General features: G+C 40.5%; 1 protein-coding gene across 4 annotated transcripts; it reads right to left on the bottom strand.

Annotated features, from left to right (window-relative positions):
- Window positions 1-1,406: 1,406 nt before the first annotated feature.
- Window positions 1,407-11,382, bottom strand: katna1 (katanin p60 (ATPase containing) subunit A 1). Of its 4 annotated transcripts, none has more exons than XR_005072581.1 (12): window positions 11,144-11,382; window positions 9,432-9,597; window positions 9,209-9,348; window positions 8,530-8,734; window positions 8,167-8,282; window positions 6,648-6,753; window positions 6,403-6,561; window positions 3,889-4,015; window positions 3,571-3,705; window positions 2,340-2,466; window positions 1,951-2,201; window positions 1,407-1,914 (listed from the first exon to the last, which is right to left on the bottom strand). XR_005072581.1 is itself a non-coding variant. In XM_037086780.1 (11 exons), exons 2-11 carry the CDS (start codon window positions 9,591-9,593, stop codon window positions 2,003-2,005), a joined length of 1,476 nt encoding a protein of 491 aa, XP_036942675.1. In that variant the 5' UTR covers window positions 9,594-9,597; window positions 11,144-11,382; the 3' UTR covers window positions 1,407-2,002. The 4 variants fall into 4 exon arrangements, 2 of the variants coding, with proteins under 2 accessions (XP_036942675.1, XP_036942676.1); XR_005072582.1 differs by having other exon boundaries at window positions 1,407-1,910; XM_037086780.1 differs by having other exon boundaries at window positions 1,407-2,201.
- Between the last annotated feature and the right edge of the window lie 2,009 nt (window positions 11,383-13,391).

The raw sequence follows: 13,391 nt of genomic DNA, 5'->3' as shown, positions 1-13,391 counted from the left end.
GCCTCTGTCTCTTCTGATCATTGTGGTTGTGCACCATGAGAGAGGACACTGAAGACTTACTGCTTTGTTTTCAGATACCTGGTGACCAAGGAGGAAGCCTAATTTGAAGAGAACACCCGCAGTGTGCGGTATTACTGTAGCTCACATGCAGAATTTTTTTAATTTTCAAATTCCTCTTTGAATGTTTTAATGTTTCAGCTAAAGGTAAAGGAAAATGTTTTCTTTCACCGTCTATGTGCGTCCCTGTGTGGTCTATTGGCTTTCTTGTATGTACAGGCATGATGCATATGACACTAAAAACAATGTTAAGTGTTTCAATGTTTGACTTAAACTACTAAAAGTGTCATTTCTGCATACACTTTTCATCTCTTACTTGATAGATTTATTCAAAAAAAGATTTGTGGCAAAAAAGTTTGGGAAGATTAGTTTTTTGTCTGGAATTCAATTTTGGGTGGATTTGACTCTTTAAAATACAACTGAAGAGATATAAAGTAAGTGATGTGCATGTTATCTGTGACTTGTTCAACACAATAGAGTCGCAATGTTTATCGCCTGGAATGCACAGATTTGATTGGCTGAGTAGCATCACATGGGATACCTTAACTCGCGTGTAATTGGTCAGTGGATTTCCTTATCCGCTAAACCGGCGACGCTGGTCAAAATAGAGGCGCCCCGTTAAAATTTAAAATACTTGTATAGGACCGCGGTCCGCCTGACAACTAGAAATGACAAGCCGCGTTCTGATCAGTTTCATGCAATCTGCGGCCCATATGAGCGCAGTATCGGCCCGATACCCGATGCCAAGTAACGGTATGGGTGCATCCCTACTGGTATACTACTTAGGCGAAAGTATAAGGTATTCTTTTTAAACATCAGTTACACTTGTTACCAGACATGCCACTGCTGCAGGGTTGGTCCATAGGTCAGGGTTTTCATAGGCCTGTTTGGGATAAGACTGCCATATTGGCAACAAATATCAAAGGTTATCATATTAATTCAAATCGTACTGGTTTAATGGTTTTATAATACTTAAGTATGAGCAACGTTACCGACTTGAAAATGCTTATGAAAGTATAAAGTACCCCACAAACATTTGAGTAACTGTAACTAGTCACTTCCACCCCGGTAGATACTGTCTACTACACTCACACCATCTTATACTGATGGATTCATGCATGATTGTATGGTTATGACATTAGTTCAGTCATAAACTCATGATTACAAGATTAACAAGATTATCAAGACTCACAATACCAACACAGCTGTACTTCATACTCAAATTAGTAATCTATGGTTTTACTTCACCACAGTTAAGTTTTAAAATAATGTTTAAGCATGTCCTGAGTGGAGTACATTTTCCCCAAAAGGTGTATAGCTTAATAAATAAAGTTCCATGATAGACAATGTTTATATCCATTCTCATTAACTTTATTTAGAAATATCATGTTAGTGTTATGTTCATAAGAGCTTACATCTTCAAAATGTGAAGGAACCACATGGTTCCAAGTAAGATCAAGTGCATAAAAAAAACAAAAAACAGGCATAACATTAGATTGACATTAAGACACTTGTGAAGGCAACATAAGGAAACATCTATGAAAATTAGTGTGGTGAGGGGTATATCGTGTCGTCAGATTTGTATGTTTTTGTGAAAGCTAAAGAAGATTTTGATGAACATGTTTGATAATTTTAGGTTTCTGTTAAACATTTGAAAAAATGTTGCCTCTTAAGTCACCCTTTTTAGATAAAGGCTTTTGGACAACATTAATATAATGTACAATAAGAAGAGGGGCCATTTTGTAAGTGCATGTATTTACTTAAAGTAATAAACCTTACTCATTTCTTCAGTATCACCTGAATGGTTCGACGAAATACACATCCACAACCTAACACACACACACACACACACACACACACACACACACACACACACACACACACACACACACAGAGTCAATATTAACTAGAGTTACAATGTCAGACACACGGTTGCTGGTGTTTTTCAACAGGACCCAAACTCTTCAATCCACTTTTCATACTTTTCCAGATCAGCTGCAGATACGGATTTAGACACTTTCTTCAGAGCTGACTCAAAGTCCTCCATGGTGGTGGGCATGTGCATTTCATCCCGGGATATGTTGCGAATCTCCTCTGGTGTGAGGCCCTCGATTCTTCGCCTCATGGCCATCAGAGAGGCATCCCTGCAGCATCACACAACAACATTTTCAGCAGAGAATTTATAGAGATACATGAACTACCAGCAAACTCATTTACATTAATTACTCAAATTCCTACAATAATCCTAATTTTCTTTGAGGAGGAGCCCAGAGATGACTGACCTGCACACATTGGTAATGTCAGCTCCTGAGTAACCCTCCAACTGCTCTGCGATCTTGTCCAAGTCCACATTGCTGGCTAGCTCCAGCTCCTTCAGGTTGATCCTGAGAAGCTCCACTCTCCCTTTGGCTGTAAACAAAATTGTAATATTGAGTGGAGCAGACAGGAAGTAGGTTCCACTTAACAGTATCAAGAGTGTGAACTCTTGGAATTACCTGGTAAAAACCATGTCTGATCTTCTTTTCTGGTATTTATTGTCTGTAGCATGTCTAGCTTCCAATTTAAAGTAGGCATATATTTACAAAATCAGAGAAGTTGAGGATGTTAAACATTACATATCTCAACTTTGAACTGTTGAATTTATGTAGAAAAGTATAAACACATTTTCACATTCTGATTTATATGTTTTACAGAGCATCCAGACTCTGTGGGAATCAGGGTTGTATTATTGAGCACAGGTCCTCTGAGTGGTGGAAATCAGCTAAGATAATTTTGTGATTTGCAAAATCAAATGGTTTGAGTGAATTTCATCATTTGTGTATTAGTTGAAACATGGTGTTTGTCCATTGCTGGAACATCAGGTCATAGCCAAAGTCAAGACATAAATAAATATAAATTCCAAAGGCGCCACTGTCTTTTTCTTGGCACTGTACACCGACCAGGTAACAAGACTAAGGAGCCCAATTAAAGCTTAGCTGGACTATAAATCTAGCCACACAGAGATTGTTCTGGAGTCCCTGAATGATCCAGGTATACAGCCCTGTGATTGGCAGGTGATCTGTCCAGGGTGCCTATTACCCAAAATCTGTTGGGATCCATTCCCCCGCAACCCTCCAAAAGAGTTTGTTTGCTATAATGCTGGATTTATCATAAACTGACATACAGCAAACCTAGAACATGTCAGTGTTCCTGCATAAAATAACTGGTTGATTTCTGGTGCCCAAAGCAAAATACAATGAAGCAGCATGTGTGTCTTGTGTGCACCGTACATTAACGTGACAGGGGACATAATGCAAGGAATGTGGGGGTCAGTGGGTGCTCAACAGCTCATTTTTGCCATAAGGTCTCTGCAACAGGTTAATTCAGTATGACCTCACATGATGCTGTTCAGATGAGGCTGCATCCTGTCCGAGCCTCTGTTGTTGGTCTACCATGTTTGTTTTGTTGGTGAACAGTTGTGTTTTATGAGATTTAAGGAGGCCCTACAATAAAGCAGCAGAGAAATCACTGTACTTGATGGCAGAGGGATGTAGATCCTCTTCTCTAGTCGTCTTCTCAGAGCCTCATCGATGTCCCATGGGAAGTTGGTGGCAGCCAGCACCATCACCATCTTGGATGGGTCATCGTTTTCTGATGCTCCACCAACACCTACACAAAAGCCACAATAATAAGGAATCCTCAGAATAATCCGTGCTTCAATGGATGGCTTTTACAGTGAAAATATAACAGTTTAAATATAAATGGAATGCTGGAAAATAGGCTATAGCCAGTAAAATGGCTTATTGGAGAACATTTCCAAATGAGCACAAGAAAGTCTCATAAACATTATACCATCCATCTGCACCAGTAGCTCTGCCTTGACTCTCCGGCTGGCCTCATGTTCCTCTGAAGTCCCTCTCCGGCTGCACATGGAGTCAATTTCATCAATGAAGATTGTAGTGGGAGCATAAAAACGGGCCTGTAAAAATACAATCACAATTAAAGCAGCAAGCAGCGATGAACGGGCCCTCGCAGGCTGCGCGTGTCGGGCTGCGGCTGCTGTCAGGCTTGTTCACGCAACACCTTCTGTTGAGGTTGAATATTTTATGACAATATTTGATGGCCTGCTCCTACTAGTATTAAATAATGTAAGGTGAAGTCAGAAAAACTCCCTGCAATCTACATAAAGATCAAGTAATGAGAGGACTAACACTGTGCTGATCTACAAACACATCTACAACTGAGGTTTGTATCCATTAGCAAGGCAGCACTGCCCTCTGTTGGAGAAAGCCTGTCCATTCAAAAGTGAAGATATTTCTGGAGTTTTTTGTCATTTAGCCATAAAAGCACCATCTACTGGCAGATTTGCATCAAACTTTGCACAAATGCTCATTGGGCCATGGAACACAATTAACAAAAGTGTTGAGTCAATCGGACTGGGACTGTATTTCGTCAAGATATTCAAGACTGTCCGTTTTGAACACAATGTACAGGAATTTGTTGTTTTATATTTTGGGTGTGTTTTGGTCTTTCAAAATTATTTTGATGACTTTTTGTCAGGAGGGTCCACAGATGCTTCATGTAACGTTTGGTACTAATCAGTCAAATTGCCTAGGAGGAGTTTGAAAAAGTAAGATTTTCATTAGTCGCAATTTTGCGAATGGAAAGTTACGGCTAGCGTGGGCGTGGCCCACACCATACAATTCAGCTGGATTCAGGGAACAGGTACACATAAGGTGCAATTGCAACATAGTATGTGAGATTTATGGGCCAAAAACGCTTTTGCATTGAAAATAGCGCCACCTGTTGGTCATTTTTGGTGTGTGAGTCAAAGGGGCCATTCTATACCACCCCTATGAATTTAATTTCCATAAGTGTTATGGTGTGGGCTCAGTAAACACTTTGTCAGATGTCCTCAGGAGGGCACTGACAATTATCGTACTACGTTTCGTGTTAATTCAATGAACCAATGTGGAGATATAAAATACTTCAATTTAAAAGAGCACCACCTTGTGGTTATCGCCTACAATTTTGCACAGGGCTTCAGGGTCTCATGGGAAAATAGTAACCTTAGTTTCATGTCATTAGACCAGTGCCGTGTTCCAATATACATACTTCCCGTACTTACTATACCATACTTACTTTGAGTACTTAGAGTGTTCCGATATCGATCGCGGCGAAAAGAAGTGTACTTAAAGGACCCGGATGTTGCCCTCATAAAGGCAAAAACATTGAGTGTGCAACGATGTACACTTTATGCACTCAAAGGCCGCCATCTTGTCTACGTAGCGGAAGAAGCGGAGCCAGGCAGAGGCGGCTGTCACAATCGTAATTTCCGGTAAGGGCACCACGGAGTATTAGATTTGGAACAACACTCACCGGCTGAAATCTTCGTACTTAGTAAGTGCTGATAGTGTACTACGTTTAAGTGTACTCATGGAAGTATGAATATCGGAACACAACACAGACCACTGTGGAGATATACATCACTTCCTGTTTGGAACCAAATCTGCAGGAAGTTGTTCTTTAATAACTTGGTATTGTCTGGCCTATCAAAATTCTTTTAATAACTTTTTGTCAGGAGGGTTCACAGATGCTGTGTGCCAAGTTTTGTGCAAAGTGGTGAAATTGCCTGGAGTGGCAATATAGCATAAGATTCAGCACAATTTACTGAACGCGTGGATATAAGGTTTTTGTATGTGCAACAAAGTATATGGGAGTTATAAGCGAAAACGCACGTTCCTTAATAACAGCGCCACCTAGTGGTGGAAATTCTGATATATAATAGATTATAACATTTTTCAGGTGTGACTTATATTCCAAGTTTGGTGAGTTTTGGGTTATGTTCAGGCAGTGAAAAATGCAATCATTTGGGATGAAAGAAAAATAAAATAATAATAATAGTAATAATAATGATAATAATAATAATCATCATTTGAAAAACAATAGGAACCTTGCAGGTTCCCTGCTCGGGCCCTAATGACTGAGTCTAAGAGAAAGGTAGTTAGTAGGTATTTCTATAATACAGTACTTTTATCAGGAACACTGCTACATATTACTTCAACACTGAATCTAAAAAAATCTGCCAGTGTGACCAAGCCTTCATAAATGTACAAATATACATTATAAGCTCACTGTCTCTGTCACTGTTTGGGATGGTAAACTGGATGTGAGAACAGATATCTTACTCAAATTAGATCTGCACATTAACACTAAACTAAAATATGGGCCCAACATTTGTAGTTTCACTCCTCATTTCTATGAGTTGAACTAGAAGATCAAAGACTATTCTCATTTTTGAAATCCTTGTTGGAGAGCACTTCTCATTGTAGCAAAAATCTCTACTAATCATATCAAAAGTTGTACCATTTCAAAGAGCAGGCGAACCAGCTTCTCAGACTCCCCTCTGTACTTTGAGGTGAGAGTGGATGAGGAGACATTGAAGAATGTGGTTCTGCACTCAGTAGCTACTGCTTTGGCCAGAAGTGTTTTCCCTGTGCCTGGAGGTCCCACCATAAGCACTCCCTAAAGCAAAACACAAAAGGAATGGTTCTGTGCATCAGTATTAGTGATACACATGAAAAAAAACATTTGTATCTTGAAATCATTACCTTCCATGGTCTCCGTATGCCTTTGAAAAATGCTGGCATCCACATCGGCAACACAACCGCTTCTTTCAGGAGTTTTTTTGCATCTTCCAAATCTGCAATGTTGTCCCTAAAGAAACATGTTAGATGGAGTACACCTAACAGTTCTCTGGAAGGTTTGTGATCATGCAAACAGAATTGCTTGATAAAGCGCACACTGCCTACAGTTCTTGCTACAGAGCCCGTGCTTTGAAATGTGTGTTTCTGACACTATGGTACGGTATGTTTTGTAAAGTTTCATAGGCTGACAGCCTGTTGCATATTCCCACATGGTAAGGTAATAATCTTAAAATGATAACATATCATTGGCTAAAGGTTTAACAAGAGGATTCTGATGGAAGTATTAACCTCAGTTTCATGTCATTAGACATCAGACCAGTGTGGAGATACACATCACTTCCTGTTTGGAACCAAATCTGCAGGACGTTGCTATTTAATAACTTGAGTATTGTTTGGAATATCAAAATTCTTTTAATAACTTTTTGTCCGGAGAGTCCACAGATACTGTGTGCAAATAGGTGAAATCGCCTGGGAGTTTGGTTTCCCTGCTCAGGCCCTAAAAAATATGACTCCTCTGTCAGTGCTTTTTGCTAAATTTGTGTAGATTTAGCAAGCTATTTTTGGCTCTGTTCAAAATGGATAAAAAGTAACAATAAGCCATCTTTGAGTGTTGACTAGAGCCAATATTATATTATTATTAGGCATTTTCCAAACTATGGGTATCAGCTTTATAATGGCCGGTAAATGAATATTTAAAAAAATAAAATAAAAACGGTCGAAACACCTTTCAACCATGTCATGAGTGTTTGCCCTGCAGAGTTTGTCCACCAGAGGGCAGTCTACAACAGGTCGAGTCTATGCCACCTGATTGAGTCTGAGATCTCTCCTTGTACGGGTCACCTGTCATGGGTCACCCTGCATGCGCAAACGCGCTAGCTATTACAAAACACAAGTGAGCTAAGTGTTGTGTATAAAAGGGACGCTGGATGGGAGGTTTATGCATGCAACTCTGTTTACTTTCCATCAAAACTAAACAATTTCAGACAAAAGCAGCGGCGTTGCCAAACAAACACAGATTAAGTCGTCCTGAATGGACATAACACTAAGTGACCTGGTTAGCAGCTTCAATTGATATCAGCAGAAGAAGGGACATAAAAAAATGTGCATTACTGCTGTCAATTTTTATGTGCAATACCAAGGGTTACATTACTCTCTAAATATCAGTTATGCATTTTGCTATAAAGTATACTCAGTGCATGTATAAATAAATAGGTGTTTAGTATCTTTTATGTAGGTAGATCATTTTGAGCTGGTGATTTTGAAAGTAGCTTGTATAAGTGTGGGCACCCCTGCTCTACAACGTCCCTGTTGGCAACACAAACGCTATAATATCTTTTGATAGTCGTCTAGCCAAAATGACACCAAAACTCTTCATGAGTTTCCCAGCTGTGATGAACAGAATGTGATGAACACATAAATGTACCATTTAACATTTGGATTCTGAGATATAATATCTCTCTCCAGAGCTTCCACAAGGTCTTTGTCATATCCTGTCCCGTCAAACTTTTTCACTTCTTTCTCCTGGACATCTGCTTTGTTCTGAAAGGCAGACACAAAAGATTATCACTCTTCCCCGCTCCCTGAATGTGACCCATGAAGTCTGGTTTCTCCCACACTCAAACTGGAATGACAGGCTAGGCATGGCTGTAAGCAAACAAGCAGCATGTGGATACTGTTTAACCAACAATGCAAATAGAGTCTCTAAATACATGTTATGTTACAAAATATATTAAGTAATAATATGAAGGAGTAGGCGGTGCATTAAACCCATCAACATGTTCATTACCTTATCATCCTTTGCTTTGCCAGCGGCCTCCTTCACCTCCTTTGACTCCTTCTTTTCTTTGCCCTTGAAGGGTTTACTTCTGTCCCCGTTGCCCCCCCGAGGCGAATGCCTTTGCTGGGCCCTCACAGCCACACTAAGGCGGTTGTTGGTAGGTTTGCTGTCTTTATAGGGGTTAGAGGGCCGCCTGACAGGGTTGGGAGAATGTCTGTGAAATGAGAAGAGGAAGATTCAACAAACAACAGCCATTCAAGCTGTGACTGTTGTGTTTTAGCTGTTTTATTCAGAGCACTATAAAGTGATGCATTCTTATAAACACTTTGGAGGTCGTGCAGACTGTATGAATCACTACATTAGAAGAGAAAATGTTCATCGGATGTACTAATGTAACCAGACCTGGAAATGAAGAGGAAAAAAAAGACCAAAGAGGCAGTGTGGGGTTAACAGAGCAGGGAACAAAACAGGCTCACATCAGCTCACTGATCTCAATCATATGACTCTAGGAGGCTTATTGTTGGCAGAAAAACTGCTCATACAACACACCATCACAAATCTGTGCACGACACAGGTGAACAGTGAACTACAACTACAGTGTTCAAACAGTATCAAAATTGCATATACACTAAACCATTGTGAGAAAGTTCAAAATCCAAAGTTGTATGTGATTAACCAACTGCATTACCTTGGTTCCATGTGCACAGGCCTTATCTCACAGTCGTCGTGGTTACTGGGTTTAGCAGGCGTCGTGTCCAGCTGAAAGTTTTCAAGAGTCGACATGATGTCCTGAACTTGTCGATTCTCTTCACTAATTTCCTGCCACAACTGAGACACAATCACAGTCACATTGAAGATGAACTCACAGGTCTCTTTTCTGTTAAGATGTCACATTTTGATGCCATATTTACCTGCTGCCACCTCTGCTGAAAACTGCTGTCTCGCACGGTGTACGCATACTTTTTAATTTGTTCAAGCAATCCATGATAGAGAACGCTAGCAGAGCTGTAGTTTCCAAGCAAGGCGTACTCGCGGGCCAGCTTCACATTCTCACTGATCTCTCGTAGACTCATGGTGCTGTGGAAACACAGTGAGGAAGTTAGCGTATAAAGGTCCATTGCAGCTACCTCGCCAATGTAGGTATGATATAGGCATAAATCAGATTTGTGTGAAAGTGGAAGCAGAAGAAAGACATTTTATGTAGACGTTTCAGAAGCACAGTCCTTTACTCTGAAAATCCTGACCAAATGACAAGGACAAAAAAACTTTATCACGATGATGTTTAAGGTATTCAGGTTTCATCCCTGATCACTTTTACAATCAATATCAGTTACACTAACCCTTAGAGAGCACTAAACAAAAGGGTGTCTCTGTTGTCGCTTGCCAGTGAGCATGTTTCCCTTGAAAAGACATTTATAAAACTTATTTAGTCATCACAAAAAAAAAAAAAAAACGTCAAAACAGTCACAAATGAAAGTTTTTCATCGACTGTTTGATGATCTTGGTTAAAGGTTCACATCTACACCAGCTGGGCTTTGCAATACTGGCATTCAATTGAGACATTTGGATATGGATTCTTAGTTAGGCTCTGAGAAGCCCAAAGGCTGTTATTAACACACTGTAGAGGATCAAGTGTGTTTTTGTCTCCAATCCTGCAATATGAGATTAAACAGCCAAGGTGAGAAATCTAACCAACAACCTTTTGACTTAAGAGCCACCACGATAAATGTGTTGAAATGATGTCTTCCCATAGACCACAAGTCACCTGCAAGTGAAATATGACTTTTGAGAAACACTACCAGTCACTATCGCCCTCTCTTCAAACTATAAATTAGCAAATTATCGGGAAAAAAAACCCCTCAAAGAACCACCCTTCAGTTCATAGAATCATATTCTGATAAATGTTTTCTGTCAAACAATTCAAATACAATGGATCAATCCTTGTCAATATTTCTACCACTTTCTGCTCCGTATCAGATCAACACTCAGGTCAGCAGGTACCCTGTGTTCTGGAGTGGTACTGGGAGAGAAAAGGTTCCAACAAGGCTGCCGTACTTTGTGTTGCCTGCTGGGAATGAAAATCCAAACTGAGCTGGATCTACACCAGAAATCCAGTCCCGTTAATGACCATTCAAGTTCCGAGAATTTTGGTGAAAATTAAACGATGTACGGAGTCAGATGTCACTGTATCGAAGTGAATTCATAAAGTTTAACTGGTGTGTAGCTATGAGCTCGGCCTCAGGACTCTAACAGAGTCCCTCTCATTACTGACCTGTCTGTGAAACTAAAAGGGTGGCTGCTTCACGGCCGTTCGACTTCACGCTCCAGGAATTAGCCGCAGCCTCGCCCATCTAAAACACAGTTGTTGTGGCACAATGTGACACCGGACGGTACCGTGCGGTCCAGGGGAGACGGACAGCTTCATTGTTGGTGTTGGAGGAAAACAGCCAACGTAAGTATTGAGTGTAACGACGCGTTACCCCGGCCTGTGTGGACGGTCCAGCTCACAGCCTCTTCTAAAACTGACATCATCGCAACTAAACTCAACATGTGCTCTGACATCTGTGTGGATAAGTGCCAATAGAACTGCTCTATAAAGTTTTGAATGAGGTTTGTACTCAACTCTTCGGACGAACACGCAGAGTCCTCGCAGTGGCTGCTGGGACGACTTCCTGCGGCTGCGGCTGTTCTGAGCGGTTCAACCAGAGCCTCCTTCAGTGAAGGCAGTCCAGTGAAGACAGCAGCCGACGGACCTAACCGAACCACCTCGGGACGCTCGAGCTCAACTCAGATCGCGGAAGTTCACACCAGCCAGCAGTTCCTGACGCAGATCTCTGGAGCACAGTGGAGGGAAAGTTGTGACTTCCGTTCGCAGCCTTCAAAATAAAACCGAAAATCTTTGAGATTTTAGATGGTGTCAGAAAAACCGTCCAAAAAATACTATTAATATGGACACGAGCAAATGTTGACCTTCTAACCACTAGCAAGCAACAGTGTCACTTGAGTCCCTATTGTTTCCGTAGTGATTCTTCTTCTTCTTCTTCTTCTTCTTCTTCTTCTTCTTCTTCTTCTTCTTCTTATTATTATTATTATTATTATTATTATTATTATTATTAATCTTTTACGGTTTTGAAATCTCCACAGTTTTAGTTTTAAGGAGTTTTAGCTCGTCTTCTCATTTTATAATGGGTGTATATTGCATGAGCTAATGTGCGTGACATCACCACTAGGGAGTAGAGCAGCTAGGAAAACTGGAGAAAAAATTCTCTTCAGCTTAATTTGGATCCCACATCTTTTTTTTTTTTTTTTTAAACAACAATATCTTTATTGGATTTTCATTTCATAAGAAGACATACAAGAACAAATGTCAATGGAGAAGTGTGTAAAGTGGTACAGCAGTGCGCACACATATGCCGTTAGCAAAATTCTCATATTATAAACACTTGTTTATAAACATTTTTTCACAATGCTTTATTCTTTGTCTCTCAGGGTAAAGACCTGGCAGAAAAAGCCTAGGTTCCACTTCTAATCTAATTGAGAGAATCTCCTGAACAGACAGTCTAACCTCCTCCCAAAACTCCCTCACTATTGGACACTGCTTGTAGTATATTGCTGGAATGATTGCTTGCCCCTAGTGGTTGAGACTGACCTAGGTTGCCCCTAGTGGTTGAGACTGATACATCATGCTTGTTGTGAAGTCAGTGCACGAGTACAAGACACATTAAAAGTCACATACATTGTGTTCAACTGCAAGTCTGACTCCAAGCCTTATTCTTGACATAAGAACACAACACTGCTATAGAAGCAGTGAAATAGAGTGCCCTTAGTTACCCCACATCTATTGCAGGTGTCTGGGATGTTTGAATTAAATTTATTTAATTTTTCTGGAGTAATATACACCCTCATTAACCATTTATATTGTAGGAGTCTTAGGTGTGTATTACCTCACCCTGTCTGGGCTGCTTTACATGCTTTACGCCAATGTACCAGTGATAGTTCCCCCTGCAGATCTGTTTTCCACGCAATAAGTTTAGACTCAGAAGAATCAGTAATCAGCAAATCATAAAATTCAGAGATGATGACCTGTCCAAAAGGATTTTTTATAAGGATTTTCTCCAGTTAGTGGGGGATGAAACATATCATGGGTTTGATTTGTTTTGATAAAATTCCTTATCGTAAGATATTTTAAAAAATGTTTGCGAGGGATGCTATATTTTCTAATTAACTCCTCAAAGGTTAGAATACTCCCATCGTTGAAAATACCACAGCAAATTAGAGCACTTTAACCCTTCCCTGTCGTAGGGTAGGTATAAAATTGACAGACAAAGCCTAGGGGGTTTAAGGGCGAACATGAGTGGGTGGATCCGACCTCTCTCTTGGGTTAAGAAGCATTATGGAAGAGTTGGAATTATTAATTTTATCGCCAGACAATTTACTGAATATTTTAATTAGGTTCAGGAGGGATGGAATAGATATCTCCAAATTCTCCCAAAGAAAAAGAATGATATCATCAGCAAAAAGAGCTATTCGATGATCAGATTCGCCGATGTCTCCGCTCTAATTCATCCCAAAGGTGTTCTATCGGGTTCAGGTCAGGACTCTGTGCAGGCCAGTCAAGTTCATCCACACCAGACTCTGTCATCCACGTCTTTATGGACCTTGCTTTGTGCACTGGTGCACAGTCATGTTGGAAGAGGAAGGGGCCCGCTCCAAACTGTTCCCACAAGGTTGGGAGCATGGAATTGTCCAAAATGTTTTGGTATCCTGAAGCATTCAATGTTCCTTTCACTGGAACTAAGGGGCCAAGCCCAGCTCCTGAAAAACAACCCCATACCATAATTCCTCCTCCACCAAATTTCACAGTTGGCACA

The sequence above is a fragment of the Acanthopagrus latus genome, chromosome 22 (assembly GCF_904848185.1).
Source record: "Acanthopagrus latus isolate v.2019 chromosome 22, fAcaLat1.1, whole genome shotgun sequence".
In the NCBI taxonomy this organism is placed as follows: domain Eukaryota; kingdom Metazoa; phylum Chordata; class Actinopteri; order Spariformes; family Sparidae; genus Acanthopagrus; species Acanthopagrus latus.
The sequence above is the reverse complement of the archived record's forward strand: the minus strand, read 5'-3'. Positions and strand labels throughout refer to the sequence as shown.

Bases quoted from the DNA above. Each gene is read 5' to 3' on its own strand.
- katna1 (XM_037086780.1), bottom strand. From the start codon at position 9,593: ATGAGTCTACGAGAGATCAGTGAGAATGTGAAGCTGGCCCGCGAGTAC. The intron at 6,754-8,166 runs GTACATTTATGT...ATGTTTCTTTAG, and splicing joins CAGAATCCAAATGTTAAATG to GGACAACATTGCAGATTTGG. The intron at 4,016-6,402 runs GTACAACTTTTG...GTATTTTTACAG, and splicing joins TTCGCCTGCTCTTTGAAATG to GCCCGTTTTTATGCTCCCAC.